This window comes from Gallus gallus, chromosome 1 (genome assembly GCF_016699485.2).
Source record: "Gallus gallus isolate bGalGal1 chromosome 1, bGalGal1.mat.broiler.GRCg7b, whole genome shotgun sequence".
NCBI lineage: Eukaryota > Metazoa > Chordata > Aves > Galliformes > Phasianidae > Gallus > Gallus gallus.
This window is the reverse complement of record NC_052532.1, coordinates 16151705-16168040: the sequence shown is the minus strand read 5'-3', so window position 1 is coordinate 16168040 and position 16336 is coordinate 16151705. Positions and strand designations below refer to the sequence as shown.

Genomic DNA, 16336 nt, shown 5'->3' with positions numbered 1-16336 from the left:
CTTTGGTACAAACTACCTTTAGCTAAATACAGCTTGACATATCCTTTATTCCACAAAGAAATAATCAGCAGGAAAGGCTATTTGTTGCTCATAACATGTAAAAAAAAAAATATCTGATCCTCCTTTTCCTCCCATTTGTATGGGTAGGAGAAAAACATGCACATAGTCATAAAGTTCCCCAATGCTATACAATTCTCTGTCAATTCCTGGCACGCAAATATTTTTATTCAAGTCAGGTGGATGCATTACAGACTTGAGTACATCACAGTTTTAAGAACAGGTTATGGGATGACAAATTGAGTTCAGATTTCTACTTTTTTCCAAGGTTACAGTATGCCTGACTAAATTCCATGGAATTGTGTATGTATGCATGTATAAACACACCCATACATACACAATTAGACATATTCCCTTTCATGAGCTATCAACTATGCACAAGGCTTTTTTGTGGCTAATTAGCTTTGCTTTTTGTCACTGACAGTATCGTTGTCATGACCTTATTTTAGTCTAGAGCTACAACAGACTTACTGTCACCAATCGCTTTGCCAAGATAGGCACTCAAGAGACGTGACAAAAAGAAGACTGGGAATCTCTTTTGTTCTTTCCTTTTTTTAAATGACAAAATTACTCTACTTTTTGTTCTCTGGGCTGCTGAGTTTTTTTAGCTCAGTCTTGGCAGTAAATAGAACAGCAGGTGTATTTCAAGCTTACAGCAAACCGGAACAGAAATACTTGCTAATTCTACTATCACCATAGACACAGGGGTTCAAGCTTTACAGTTTTACACGAGCCACAGATTATGTTCTACCCTACAGCATCCTCTTCTGTTTCTTTTTATACAGTCTTGTAAATCTGTGGTCATTCTGACAGTTTTGGTATCTGAACCTTGTCACTTCAATCAGCATGTGCCTTCAGGAGGTCGGAAGTCCCACTGCAAGTATTCAGAAGATCTGGTAAATCCTCTCCCCCCACTGCACAAGGGGCTCCTGCAGAATCTCCCATCATTTTATCTGCTGTGCCACTTAGATGGTGGTAGCTTATCCGTATTCCTGCCACACTAAGAGGTTTAGAGCACAGAATTAGGAGAGAAAAAGATGAGGTGAGAGAACAGCACAATGCGATGTGTTCCACCGGGAGGCTACAGGTAGAATTCCAGCAAACAGAAGGAGTGTGCTGTCATCTCACCACTGATGCTTTGTTAACAGCCCCAGAAAGAATTCGTGGAGCAGAGAAATCAACTTATCCTCTAGCAAAAAAAGCTCCAAATTCATTCTCAGGACTACAGAATGCTATGACATGATACAGAAGGAAAACTCTTACTGTTGCAGCAGGGATTGTTTCCCCTGTAAGTAAAGAGAAAGATATGGGCATAGGGGCACACCTTTACACAGAGCTGTTTCTAATTACATGTCTACAAGCAATTTTAATTCCAGCAAGAAAACTGTGCTTGCAATTAGCCTTTCCTACACTTCCAAGAGCTTGCCTTGCTGCATAACAAGAACATGCACTCAGATGAACGGAACCAGTTCCTGTGATTCAAATACACTGGAGCTTGTGCAATATGACAAAAGGTTCCAGAGGGGATGTTAATTTCTCAAGACCATTAAAGGGAAAAAAATGCTTTGTTAGGTATTTGAAAAATAAAAACTAAAAAAAAAAAAAAGAGGAAATGAATAAGCATTCTGTGTACATAAGAAAACCACAAGTAGTATAAATTAACCTCAGCACTCTTGAAAGCCTACGTAGATCTTCCAGCCTTCGTAATCCCTGTTGTTCTGATTTTACTGTATCTCATCTTATTAAAAACAAAATAAAGCCCAGGAACTCGAACACTAGGAGGACAAGAGCCAGATACAGAATTATTTTATGCAAAGGAGGCAGAGTTAAAGGGTGCACCATAAACAAGACAGAACTCCTATAAAACAAGGCAAAAAAACACAGCGTCTGATCAGCTTCACTTTACATAGCGCTCCCTAACTTTCAAGTACACAACTGTGCAATTTAAACCCACCTCAGCTCTGGGCTGTTCCACTCTTTAAAGCAGCATTTGTTGCTACTTTGGCAGCAGTATGGGTCTGGTGTTGTAAAATCTCCGTGTCTGGTTAGTTAAATACTCCAAGTTTGCTAAGCAACAGAAACCACAGAGGATAGAGAAAAGAGAAAAAAGAAAAGAAAAAAGAAAGAAAGAAAAAGAACTGTTCTTCCTTGCCCTCTGCCCTGAAATAATGTGCAGTTTGGCTAAACTGAACTGAAATTCTCGAGCCCCAGCTGCTCCTCCTGCAGAGCAACCAAATTGGCCACAAAAACCAGAAGCCACAAACTCAAGGAGAGCCCACAAGATAACACCATGTCTACCCACTGAGCTTTACAGATGTGTGTTCTCCATGGTGATGAGAGAAGTGCACTCCTTGGAGTTTGTCCTCAGGCAGCCAAAAGTCCAGTGCTCTCCCTCCCCCCACCGCCCTAAAGTGCTACACACAAAGAAGGTTGTGCTTCAGGTCCAAGATTAATCCATTTCCCTCCCAGGCACGTCAGTCACAGCTCCCTGTCTCCTGCTGCATCTGACATTACAAGAGATTCAGGGCATGGCTCAACCAGACATGGAGGTGCGACCCCACAAAAATGCTTTAAGGACTCTCCAAATAAAGTGAACTTTCTGGATGCCACTGCACTTTTAAAAACGAGCGTTAGAAGTCTGTACTCTACAGTGTCAGTCATTTACATTTAAAGATTTAACATTTCCAGAAGTTTAGTTGCTCTCACCCAATCACCCAAAGACAAGCTACCCAGTATTTCATTGCAGTGCGGCTATCATTCCCCACCATACCATCAGCCCCTACAGCTGCTGAAAACATTCAGTTTCCCCCTCAGAATACACAAGTATATCGTAAGAAATGTTTTGCTAAAATCCTCACAAATACTCAGATATCCAGTTCAGAGAGACCAAACAAAACCGAGCACTATTTGGGAAAGGAAGAAGCTATGTTAGGCTGGGAGGGCATTACACAGTAAGTTGGCCTTCTAATTCAATACTGCATGTGCAGTAAAGCGGATGTTTCCTTTAATAAGGGGATTGGAGGTGGATTAGGGAGACTCCCAGTAGCTATTTTACATAATAGCTTTCCTTTGGAGGCCTCCAGGTATGCAGCAAAATCTCCTTGTGAGACAAAGAGAGAAAAAATTGCTCCCAGAGCAGAGCCTAGAGAGAATACTGTAAACTGGTGCTTATGGATACCAACAGCTCAGTGTTAAATCGAATGAGACAAAGTTAAAATAGCAGAAGTGCTAAATAGCATTGGATGTATCCTGTCATATTTACATGGGGAAACACCAGTGCTTAATAAGACAGAAATAACTCTGCTACGTCTATGTTAATTATGGCAAATCTCCCTTTAACCCTTTGAACAATTACTAGAGTTCAAGTACGTTGTCTAATAGGTAATGAACACACTAAATCTCAACCACACACCACTGAACTGGATCCCAGCACCAGTGCTAGAAGCTATCTCCAACATACACACCTTCTGCTGTTGCCTGACTCCCAGTTCCTACAGACAGGCAGTGTTTTAAGTGTGTCCCAGGTAAACCAGTTGTACGTTCGAGACAAAATGTTAAAAATCTGAAAATACACATATTTTTATTGTCATAGACACTGAAGTGCTTTTATTCTTTATCCTGAACTCCAGCAGTAAATAGCACAGTGAAAGACATCGAAGTGCTCCACCATTTGTCAGAAAGCAAAGCCACATTCTAAGAACACCATCTGCTGTTGGAGCAACAAGTAGTGATGAGGAAGGACCCACCAAAAAATTTACTAAAAAAAAAACTACTCAATAGCCTAGGTTGGTTTTGGTTGGTTGGTTGTCTGTTTTTTTCCACTTTTTATGGCGATTTTGTAATTTATTTTGCACCGGGGAAGCAAGTTCCCAATCCAAGCTATAAAAGGATAAAGCTGCAGTGTAAACTACTTATTCAGCAGTTCTCCTTTGAATCCCATCCTCCCCTCCCCAAAGACTTCTGTCCTTTCCACTAGTGAGAGCCACAGAGACTCCAAAGCCTTACCACACATCTATCCATAAGACTTCAAATAATAAACTAGCTTTTGATACCAGACAGTGCAGGACATTCTAATTTTTCGCATGAGAGATGCTCAGGAAAGAAAAGGGCTTGACTAAGACACTGTTCCAGCAGCTTCACTTTATTAGCTGTCCTTTCTTCTTTAAGTCACCTCTTAAATTTATGAGCTTTCAAGTTGGTGCAGATTTTTACGAGCACAGCATGCAGGTTCTTGTTCATATTGGGCGAAGTGCACAGCTAATGGTGATGATGATATTGAAAAACAGTGCTTTGTAGCTGAGAATTTTCTCTGTCAAATAGTGCTGTTGTGCTCTTTGTGGCTGTTGTAATCTTCATGGAAATAAACAGGATGTATTACTTTTGGAGCAACCTACATACTTCCAATATGTTGCAACTACAGCTCCCTCTTTCTACGAGCACAGTTTAAAACATCAGTTGAGTGCATTCTTTAGAACAAAAAAAGAGACATCTAAGGGCTCAGATTCACCTATGGAACCTTCAGCAGTTAGTGCCACAGTAACATTTGATATAGCAAAAGTAAAATTTTGTCATGTTGGGTTATTTTTTGGTGTTTGCTTTTTTTTAATCACGAGGCATTCAGTGGTGAGGAGTCCCAGATGAGCAAAGAAACCCTTGTATGAACAAATTCAAAAACCAATCAATCAAACAAAAAAATCCAAGACCTCTCATGATCTGCCCAAGGAGGCTGTGGATGCCCCATCCCTAGAGGCATTCAAGGCCAGGCTGGATGTGGCTCTGGGCAGCCTGGTCTGGTGGTTGGTGACCCTGCACATAGCAGGGGGTTGAAACTCAATGATCATTGTGGTCCTTTTCAACCCAGGCCATTCTATGATTCTATGACACTACTGCAAAAAGACCAAAATGCATTCTCCACATATTTAACTACTCTTAAAGAAGTCTCATTCCTCTTGCCTCAAGAACCTGTTTTCATATTATCCTACAAAACTTACCCTGCCACTATTTTATCTTCAGCTGATCTGTGCTCAACTACATTGTTTGTGATATTTGGAAGAAAAAAATGATAAAAACACTGATTTTTTTTTAAATCCAACCTGACTATGCATGGGGACAAGAAGTAAGACACTTGAATGTCAATGAGATAAGATAGGGGGAAAAAAGTCAGTGAAGATGGAAGACGGAAGGAAGAGCTATTCGTTTTATTCCATTTGCAAATGCCTTGCTTTGGTAACTCAATGGTTTTCCTTTGTGGTCAGGCCTCCTGTTTGCTTGAAAGAGTCTTTCATGCAGAAAGAAGGGGAAAAAGATTTTCTAATGGGAATACAGCTGTGTCATGAAGCCAGGGAAGCAGACAGGATACATTAAAAATGAACAATGTTTATCTAGCGCACATCTTTTTCTCCTTCCTCCTGCAATCTATATGGGCATTTTGTTAAGAGCGGAGAAATGAAACAGTTAAATATTTAAAAAGAAAGAATAAAACACGTGCACATTTTCACCATAATCTCTCTGCAGCTCAGTCCAGTTTACCTGCACACATCAAACTGAAGTGACCTGTCACTTTCAGAAACAGCTACACTAGCTCGCTTTAAGCCAACCTATCTCCAATTTGGCAGTTAAACAATCCCTCTTTTTCCTTTTGCTTTCTTTCCCCCCCCCCCCTCCCCTTCTCCCTTCTTCATCATTATGTTGTACCTCCATTTACTGTTTCTTGGGTGTTCTGTTTTTTCTAAAGGTAAAGCTCCTGCTCCAGTATCTTCAATAGGCATAGCTTTGGGGAACCAATCCCTGAGTCTCTTAGCATACGCCCACAGGAACTGAGACAGAGAGGCATGGACTTCCTCTGCACTGATAGAAGGCAGAGCTGATCCAGAAGCAGCAGCAGGGAAGGCTGAGCCTGAACTTTCATCCTGCTGCTCAGCGGTGTGGTGTTCTTCATCTCAATAGCAGAGTTTTGTGCTATGTGAAAAGTGTTCTTCTGTCTTATGTGATGAGGAAGCCTAATTTAAAAAGTGCATCTTATTCAACAAGATCTATGCAAAGTGGTGTGGTCTTCTCTCTCACCACCCCTGTTGCATCCCACTTGGAGCAAGTGATGTCAGAAAGAACTGAGATGTCATTACTGCAGTTGGAACAGAATAATTATGCTAATGTTTAATTAGTTACCTTACATTTACATACAGCTTTTTCAATTGAGCTTTATTATGTTACAGTAGACACAGAAAAGACAGGAGCATTTCACTTTTGCAATAGGTTTTAATTTAAAAAGCTTTCTGAAAACATGCCAATTATCTTACAAATCAGCAGCTCACTGAGATAGATTCCACTCTTGAAACATCCACTGTGAAGTTCTCTATTGTTAGATACGCTTTTGTCAGCTTAAAAGTCATGAGAACGACTGCTCTGTGAATTTTCAGAAATTTCAGAGAATGAAAACACCAGAAGAGTCGCAGATCCATCTGAAACGAAGAGAGCTGTGAAAAATGTTGTCGTTAGTGCAGGAAGTGTTTTCACTCCATGTTTTTGGCAGAAGAAATGAATCAGGCTATAAACATTTCAACGCCTGGCTCAGGAATAGCTGCAGACTCTCCAAGACTTCTGCGTTACTGAACTGAGCAGGGAAGGGCAATTTCTACACAGAGCTCCTGAGATTTCCAGCCTGGAAGATTCGGGGCAGGCCCTGTAGTGTCCACACTGCCTCGCTCGATGCTTCAGCCGCATTCAGCCTCACAGTTCATGAAGCAAAGCTGGGCAGCCAAAACAAAAACCAACACAGGAGGAAGAGCACGCTGTATTTATGTAACACAGTGTGCAGGCAGCATCTGTCAGAGGCAGTGGGGGAGCAAGTTTGAGAACCAGAAACAATCTATCTTTGTCAGCACAGTGCCGCACTGAGATTAATTGGCACCACAGAAGGCACCAGAGGTGCGTGGGATCCTCCTTGTTTTGGGCCTCCCAGGCTTCTGGCACCTTCTCACAACCACTGTCAACGCGTTTTGGGCAATATGTAGCACAGGCTGCACAAGGTAGCCCTGGAGCAGGACCAGCCCAGGACTCCATCCTGCTGCTGGCGCTGGGCTGTAATTGCAGCCTTTCCTTCTCTGGTCTTGGCAAGCCTGGGCTCTCGGAGCCAACATGAGAGAGAGCAAGAGCACAACCCATCCTCCACCAGCTAGATAAAGCGCTGGACATGTACTGATCTCCCAGAAACACCCATCAGCATATGGGAATCCAGGATATTAAGCTGAGAAAAACAAGGCTGCGGTGAAGGTGCAAAGGCAGTACAAAGCATCAGCACACTTTAAGAAGGCAGGCTGCTTCATCAACTCCTAATTCTGCTTCCAAATTTCTGAACCAAAGGGGACTATAGGCTGCTGAGTCAGTAAGAAAGCAAAACTTGCACTGAAACCGCTCCTCTGCTATTCTCCAGCGTTGCTGCTGCAGCAGCAGGTATTTGACCTTCACATGAGGAACAATTACACCAAGGGTACTGTGACAATGGGACTCCGAGTCAGCTTTACAGTCGGTTTGTTGCACACAATTCCTGTGGCTGCGCGAGGAGCTGTCAGCGTTTCTATACAGAATAGGCCTTCAAACAGGATATTTTGGCTGGTCACAACCACCAGCACCACACAACATCACCACTTTTCTAACATCCCAGATGTGCCCGAAGACCACACACAGATATCCGGAGCTCCACTTTCATAAGTACTTTCTGTTAATTTGCTCTTCATTCAAAGAATCACTGAGTTGGTTAGCAACAAAGCAGAAGAAGCCACAGCATTAGCCACACACAAGGCTTAAAAATGCACACCAGAGAGGGAGAGAAGTCCAGCAGAACTTTTAATGTGAAAGACACATGCTCTCCACTTCTTTAACATGGTTATGAAAATCATAACCCAGAACAGTTGTTTATTAAGCACCAATGGACTGCTGCAACAGCCTGCTGAACAGAGCAGGATGCAAAATCCTTGTGAGGAAGGACCTTATTTTGTCCCAAAGCCTTTCAGTCTCACGCCAGGTTCCTTCAGTTCACCAGTTCATGTCACCAGGTGACTCTTCTCTAAGTCACCTGATTTGTTTACTCTCAGCTGCTGCTACCATCATCTCCTCTTCCTTGAGTTGCTAAAATTAGCATTGCAACAGCCTTGAACATCCTTGAATGAGAATTAGCTAATGCTTCATGTGAGCCATAGGATGTGTGCCTGCACACAAAGCATGCCTGTAGCACAGAGTGCATAAATATTAGCTGCAGAACTGCCCTCTATAATCAGGCACAAACACCAACAAGAAGAAGAGCCCTCAGTGAGGCACAAATCCAGAATATTGCCTATCCTTTTGTCTTCCAAATGCAAGAGCAGCAAGTTAGGTTTCATTTCTCCTTCAGATACAGAAGGTGTGAAATGGAAGCACTTGAAGTTAGCTGTCATAGCATGGTTCGATAGTTTCTTCATCTGTACTAAGTATGGTCTAAAAGAACAAATACTATGAACCATGATTTAAAAACCCTGCTAACCATAATATATTCATCTAGCCGCCCCAATTCAGTAACTGCTTTCCAAACCTGAACCCTCAGCTAGCACCAATGTGGTGCTGGAGTGCACAAAAACAAGGCTGTAGTAATGCACGGTCCTTTATAAATGTATAATAGCAACAGCTCCAAAACCATTTTTTGTTCATCCACTTCTATTTGGTGTTCCCAGCAGATGAAGCTCTTTGCACGTTTCATTCAGCAGGCATTTAAACATTGTTCTACAGGAACGAATCACTGAGTCATCCACCCCAGTACTGCAGGCTCGTACCCGAAATGCATGTTGCCATCATTCCTATAATGAAGCTCAGAAGGACCCATTAGATTACGCAGATTAAGAACATTCCTGTACGGACAGGAAAAGCAACTTTAGCCCTTTTGGCTGGAAGAGTCAGATGATCCCTCCCTTGCTTAAGATGTCATTATCTAAGATCCTTTCCTCCTGGTGAGTGACAGGAGGACTCCTGTCAGTCTGAAGCCTAACATCCTCCCATTGCCAGTCACATTTTATTTGCATTTATAGCTATGGAACACGCTAAGTAATGCCTCTCCATCTTCACCTCCGTGGATTTTTAGATTCTCTCTTTAGAAAGGAAGGAAGGGGTTCATTTGGCACCACGGATTAAGATATTCTCCCTTTAGACAACTACATTATTTTGTGTGTGTGTTTGTGTGTGTGTTGGGTAAATATTTGCTCTAGATTTCCTTTCCAGCTTTTAGAGGCTATGGTCATGTGTAGATGTGTTTTACTGAAAATACTACTGAGCCAAACTGCACTTTTTACTCACACCCATCTAATGACTGGTTGTAATTTAGGAAAGATCAGCAGTCTGCTACTCAATGAGCTATACTCTTACAACCGTAAAATGACCCATAGCTGTATATACACATACTGTACAGTGGGGAGTACACCTCACAGTTTTTAAGAGTCCTTAAGGAAACCCATAATTAAAAAAAAATAGACATAAAAAAATAGTAGGCAGATACAGTTAATAACCTTAAAAAACATCTATTGGAGCAGTAAGACTAAAAAACAAAAAAAAAAAAAAGACAAAACAACAACAACCACCACTAAAAACCAGGCTTTCTTCCAAAGGCAAATAAAGCAAATAAACTGCACATTTCAAATATGTTTTTCTGCCTATCATCAGTTCATTTCTGGGAAGAAAAAAAAAAAATATATATATATATATATATGTATATATAATACAGCATTTCTAGGGAAAAAAAACCCACAAAAAACCCTCCAACTCAATAACCTCAAAGAAATAAGGAAGAGCATTAATAAATACAGGAATCACACTCCAAAAAGTCAACTCCTACTTCATTCCAACTGGCAAACACAGTTATATATTTCAGCCCAAAATTCTGAACGGGGTAGAGTGGGAGTGAGGACTGAGCTTTTCCTGTGCTTATTCCTTTACCAGTTGATCATTCTTTCTTTTGTTTTTCTGTATGGAATTGCAAAAAACTCACCAGGATAAGAATGACTGCAGCTAAAGCAAAGCCAAGGCTTCAGGAAAGAGCTTTTGACTGAGCAGGAGGGCTGGAGTGAGACTGACCAACCCACCAGAACCACCCCTGATAGCCTGAACTTCCAAACATATCCTCAAACAATTACATTCCTTATCTTCCAACCTTGAGGTTTGTCATCAATATGCAAAAGGAAAGGATTCAATTACAGGTGCTAAAGTGGTTGGTAAGAAGGTTTTCAGACCGCAGCATAAGCCTGAAAGCAAAAACTATTTGCAAAAACGTGTGTCCTACACATTTTTTAGCTCCTGTAACTACATGCTAAAGGTTGCAAATGGATTCACCAGCAGTGGAAGTGTCTGGCAACCATACAGTGTTTTTATAGCAAGATATATGTCCTAGTTCAAGCCAGAAATGAGTTCTGGGAAGGCCTACTTTCTCTTACACACCAGATTATGGTAGGAAATCACAAAAGTCCCATCTGGTTCAAAGAACAATCTGATAACAGTAGCTTAAGCAATACAACTCCAGGGATATAAGAAGTATGAGGTAACTTCAGTACTGCACAGATGAGCTAGAATTCAAATAAATTACAACCAGCTTTTGCTTGATAGATCAATCATGATACCTCTTCCATGTTATCAGTGGAAGCTGATATCAGCTCACTATACATTTTTGTCCAGTTTCTTTATCATGCCTCCCTCTTGCACTCAGGGGAAGAAAACATCAAAGAAATATTGCCAAAAGATAAACAAGTCACATAAAATTAATTTCAAGTCCTTGAGAACATGCTGAAGGCAAAACATGAATCTTAAATTATTTTAAGACTTTAATCTAGTTATTGAATAGAATCTGTTAGCATGTTATTTTTATCCTTCGAAAACGTTTGACAAGCTTTGAGCGTCTAAAAACAGCCCTTATATTCTGAAGTTCAAAAATTATCCACTAAAATGACCATTTGGGAAAACAGCTGAGTGAGAACTCTACTTGTTGGAGCTCTCTGCTTCTATCAAGTTCAAGGAATGCCTGTCTTCCGTACTGATCTGTTGCAATGAGGGCTGCTCTGTAAATAATTCCTCCTGTTTTATTATGTTGGCCCACGATATCCAAGGCAGATGTTGGTGGTATTGCACTAGAGGTTGAACCTTCCAACAATGTTCCATTACAACACCAAGGTTTTGAATAAGCAGCATTTGTCACATAGCATTGTATGTTGTGAGAAATGCCATTAAAAAAAAAAAAATACTTCAGTGATCTCATAGCCTTGGAAAAGGTAAATTCTTCTCAGAGAAATGTCAGCCCCTGCATTACCCATCGGCATACCTCAGAATTCTGATGCCACCTCTTGCAGTTTTCGAGAACACACATCGTCTTTTTTTTTTTCAGCAGGCTTAAGCCATTCCTTTCCACAGAGTATTCATTTTATACTTACGCAAAAAGTGTTTTTCCAGTAAGGCTATTTCCAGGTGACCTTTGATTTCATTCAGTCTGTCAGACTCCGTTCTGTTAAAATCCTGGACTCCTGAAGCCATGATGATGGTCCCTGGACCAGCCTGTAAGAAAGCCAGAACACACTGACAGCTAAGATGCACATTTGGTTTTGGTCATTTAAATACACCAACTTACTCTGGGTGCAGTAAACAGACAGCCATGGGAGAAACATACAAGTATCAGCAATTCTGCATGTCTCTTAGTCTGCATTAAATAAGCAAAAACGAATGAGTGAAAACTAATCCAATGCACAGCATCTCTCCTATGTGAATTTGAATGATGCAGACCTCAAGGAGTTACAGAAAACAAATTTTATTTTTCTGCCCCCTTAGCATCTATGCTGTATCATTATTTACCCTTTCTTCTGCTGATTTGAAAAGCTACTGTCCATCTCCCCTCGCCAGTTAAGGAACGATGTGACATACTTTACACATTACATTGAAAAGCTAATGGAAGAAATATTATTCTAGATATTAACTCTAAAAGAGCATCCTGGAGGTCCAGGTGAGGGGAATCAGGAGACTGTCTTGACTGATTTATTGCTGTCAACCCTGAGCATGGGAAATACTGCCAGAGACAGGAATTAAAGAGCAATGTCATCAGTTAAAAACAGCAGTGACAACCACCACCTCCACAAAGCGAGCAGAGAAAAAAAGTGAGCCCACACAGCAGAAGGCAGGTAATGCTGCCCATTTCTCATCAAGTGAGCATTTTCAGAAAGCAGGGAAGGGAGTGTGTGAGGGCATCTCCTCAGCAATGGAGGCTGAGGCCCTGCATGCAGTGCCCGCTGCTTACAAGAAGGCTGCTGATGAGGTTTGTAGGAGTCCAAACTGAAGTGCATTACAGGAGCCTACATCTTGGAAATGACATTCAGACAAAGAGGGATTTATCTTAAACACTTCCCCAACCCCTGTTTACCTCTGAAAACATACAGGAGCTCTACTGCTTTCTGAAGTCAGCTACATACATTTAACTGCGACAGTTTAATTACATACTTACATCAACTCAGCTAATTTACAGGAGAGTTAATTAAAATACATTTTCTATGTCTTAGGAAAAGATGTACAAAGATCACAGGCTGCAAAGCACTTTTACTGGTGGGAATGATTTGCTCTTTTAAATAAAGCAGTGTGGAAATACCTATTAAACATCTGTTTTCTTGCTCAAGCTGAACAGACACAGTTTAAACCTCAGAACTGTCTACGAACTCAAATGAAGAAGCAGTGGGCATTTACTGCAGGACATCTACCTGGCACCAGCTGCCCACCTGGATTTGTTTCACATGGTGCCAAGCAGGGATTCTGTTTCCAGTCCCGAAAGTGCCACAGTGACACACACAACCCCACAAGCTGTCAGCCCTGATAATGAGAAGTTGTCGGCACTGTGCTGCTCCCAGCTGGAGCACGAGCATCCCAGCAGCACGGCACAGCAGACAGACAGAGCCCACAGCCATACTGGCAGGGGGAGATGCAGCGCAGCATCCTGCTGCCCACGTACCACATCTCCCATCCAGCCGGTGAGGCCACCTGACACTGCTCCAGCCTGGTGAGAAGCAGCAGTTTATTTCCAGATGAGCACAGGACGGTGATTAACCTCAGTGTTGATTTCTTATCTTAAAGCCTGGATTGCGGGCATTCAGTGCTGCAGGATTTAGTGTTATTGCTCACCAGACACAGAGCCCCACTAAGGAAGGTATGGCAGAAGTCAGGCAGCAGCACCTTGCAACACACTACAGGCAGGCAGAAGGAAGCATTGTAAGAACACAGACTGAACGCTACCCAGACATGAAAGCACAGATTTTATATTGTGACCGAGTTTTTATCACTCTGTGACTCATATAGGAGGGAGCTAAACACGCTTGGCAGAGGTACATCTTGTGCAAGAGGACAGCTTCTGGCCCCAGCATGTAGGATTAGATATGGAACTGGCTAAAGACACTGCTGAGAAATACACAGCTAAAAAAAAACCAAACATAAAGGCCAGAGAGTAATATGCTCTCATCAGGAGTGCTCACAAGCTTTGCACACTGGGCTGTGCAGTAGCATGTGCTGTGACACTTCAGCCATACTGCTAGAGGCACGCTGCTCTTGCACGCTGCTCCCTGGTCCCCAGCCCCAGGCAAAGCAGACGGGATAGAAGACAGGTGGAGTGGAGGGAGGAAGGGGCTTAATACTTGTCTGAGATATTCAAGTTTCCACCCAAGTAATGGGATAAAAATCAGCAGGTACACAAAGAATCATAGATTGGCCTGCATTGAAAAGGACCTTAAAGATCATCTAGTTTCAACCCCCCTGCTGAGGGTCATCAAACTAACCCCAAACGGCCTAAGTCAGAGAGAGGGAAACAAATAAAAAGACAAATTAAAATATAAGGCTGCTTGCTAAGAACACCAGGAGCAACAGCATGCAAGTACTGTATAATAATGCAGTGGTTTAACCTGAGTAGTGAGATGAGATGCACAGCAACGCAAATTCGGTGACAAACAGAGCACCCATTCCAAACTGAGAGATACCATAAAGTATTACTGAACACACTGAGCGGGGCCAAAAAAGTGAGCACATACAGGAAAGAGATGGGAGACATTTAAGCAGATGGCACTTCTGTCACAGAAGATTCTTCTCCACACCAACACACCTTGCTCTGTCAAGAGGTGTTAATGGGCTAAAAAGGTAAGAAATGAGCCTGTTACATTCACTGGAGGTCAGCTGCCTGTCTGAGGAATGCATAATTGACTCCACTCACAGGTTAATAAAAAATGTTCCTGCTGTAATTCCTGTGTTAAGTGGGTAATAGCATTTCTTTCTTCAGCTGTTGTTGGGCAGCACAGGGACTGGGATTGGATTAACACAACTTTACTGTACAGATGCCCTTTCTTGCTTCTGTATGACTCAGTAAAAGCCTTAAAGGCTTCCATAGATTTCTGCTTTTCCATACCCTTCTAACTCTCCAGCTTTGTTTGACACAGGGACCCTCTTAAAATGTTGGCAATCACAATTACTTAGCGAAGATGAGTTCACAGTGCCTCGGAAGCCAGCAAAATGCCACAGAGTCGAGCAGGAAGAGTTCGAGTCAGAGTGGTTAAAGGCACATTGCTGATGAGGACAGATCACCTCTAATCTGCTGTCTGAGCTCCTGCTCCACACCTCATCCAGCTCCAGGTCTGAAAGCAAATCTCACTGGCCCACAAAAGTGCTTTTAAAGCCATCTGCAGGTTAGGTTTTTAGGAACAGCACCTCTCAGCCTGAGAGCTCCTTACCTTCTACACCCCTGTATCCTGAGAGCCCTGGCGTTTGGTTTTGGGTGCTGAGCACCACAAAGACCATCACTGCACAGCTGCAGTAGAGGTCTAAGGCACTCCACTGCTCAGCAGATAAGGATGCATTTCCTTCTTCAGCACAGCACATGTCAGCATTACACAGACGTGCAACTGTCCAATTCCTTCTATTTACTCACACAACTTCACATAGAGATTTTTCTATAGGAACATCTAACGAGATGTTGGTCTTGTTTCCAGGTCTGTAATTAACCTATTAGAGAGGAACAGTTCCCAAATAAAACAAGTACTGACACAGGTAAAGATGAGTGCTGTTTTCGCTGCAGTTTGCCCACCACATTGGTTGCCACACCTGGAGACACTCGCTTAGATATAACATCCTGCCCTTCTCTCCCCTTCCCCAACTAGAACCCTCACACACGAGGGCTGCCCACAGCCCTTCGTATACCCACACGCCATGAGAATTAATCTGCTGTTCTCAACTGACACTGCTCAAAGATTCTTTGCTCAAAGATTCAAGGGCTCACCATGGCTGCTGCAAGTACCTGCTGCAGGGAAGGGAAAAACACCCAGCCAGACGGCTCAAGAACAAAGCATCCGCATCAACTGTTAATCCTCAATAGCTGCTCTGGGAAGCACACCCATAGCAGACAGCTCACAAAGCACTGCTATGTTTTGCAAGATCTTTTTTGTTGTTGTTGTTATTATTTTAGTGGCAGCTTATTTTATCCGTAATGTTTGCCTGAGTCTTTATATCTTCAAATCAATGTAAATGAGGCAACAGATACACAAATGTTTAAGGTTTTAATTGACATGTTTCAGGAAAAGCCAAACCGTGCTGGAGCAGCAATTAAATTAATGTTTGCTGCGCCATAATAACTCAGATTTAATCCTAGAGCACTGGCAGGGAACTTGCATAAGTAGATTAGGCTGCTTTCTGTACAATATGCCAGGTACCAGAGAGCTTCAATTGGAAATTCTCCCTGAGTTCAGTGCAGAAGCTCCAGGGGCTGAAACACAAATTTGCTCTTCCTCTCTTCTGCCGAAGGGGACGTGATCCTCTGCTGTACTGAATTCACTGCATGTACTAGGAAATATTTTCTCCCTCTTATAAAAATGGAACACTTTTAACATTAACAGTGCGTAAATTCACCTGTATCACAAAACAACGAGACAAAAAGAAGGCAAGACAAGCCTGTACTGGCAAATACAAGGACAGGCCATGATTTCCAGGGTGCAGTCCCAGCCCTGAAGATTTGCATCTTAGCAAATCAGGCTGCAGATGTGGCATCTATAAAATAGGGAACTGTGACAGCACTGAATGAAAGGGGCTTTAATTAATCAAGTAATAAATATTATGTGAAGTTCCAACAACACAATATGACAAATGCTAATACTTTCACTATAAAGAGGATGGAACGGACCAGGTTACTCACAGTTGATTCAATAATTGGGGTGTTTTGACAAAACAAGCTTGAAATACCAGTGCTGCATATAGAGCCAAATGTCCA

At 42.1% G+C, this 16336-nt stretch overlaps 1 protein-coding gene across 12 annotated transcripts in view; it reads right to left on the bottom strand.

Moving 5' to 3' along the window:
* The window catches only part of GRAMD4 (GRAM domain containing 4), a 76952-nt gene that overhangs the window by 30645 nt on the left and 29971 nt on the right, over positions 1-16336 (bottom strand). For all 12 annotated transcript variants that reach the window (XM_040657095.2, XM_040657125.2, XM_040657079.2 and 9 more), the window contains exon 3: positions 11493-11613. In XM_040657095.2, coding sequence (XP_040513029.1) covers positions 11493-11613 — 121 coding nt within the window. The remainder of the gene's footprint in view (positions 1-11492; positions 11614-16336) is intronic.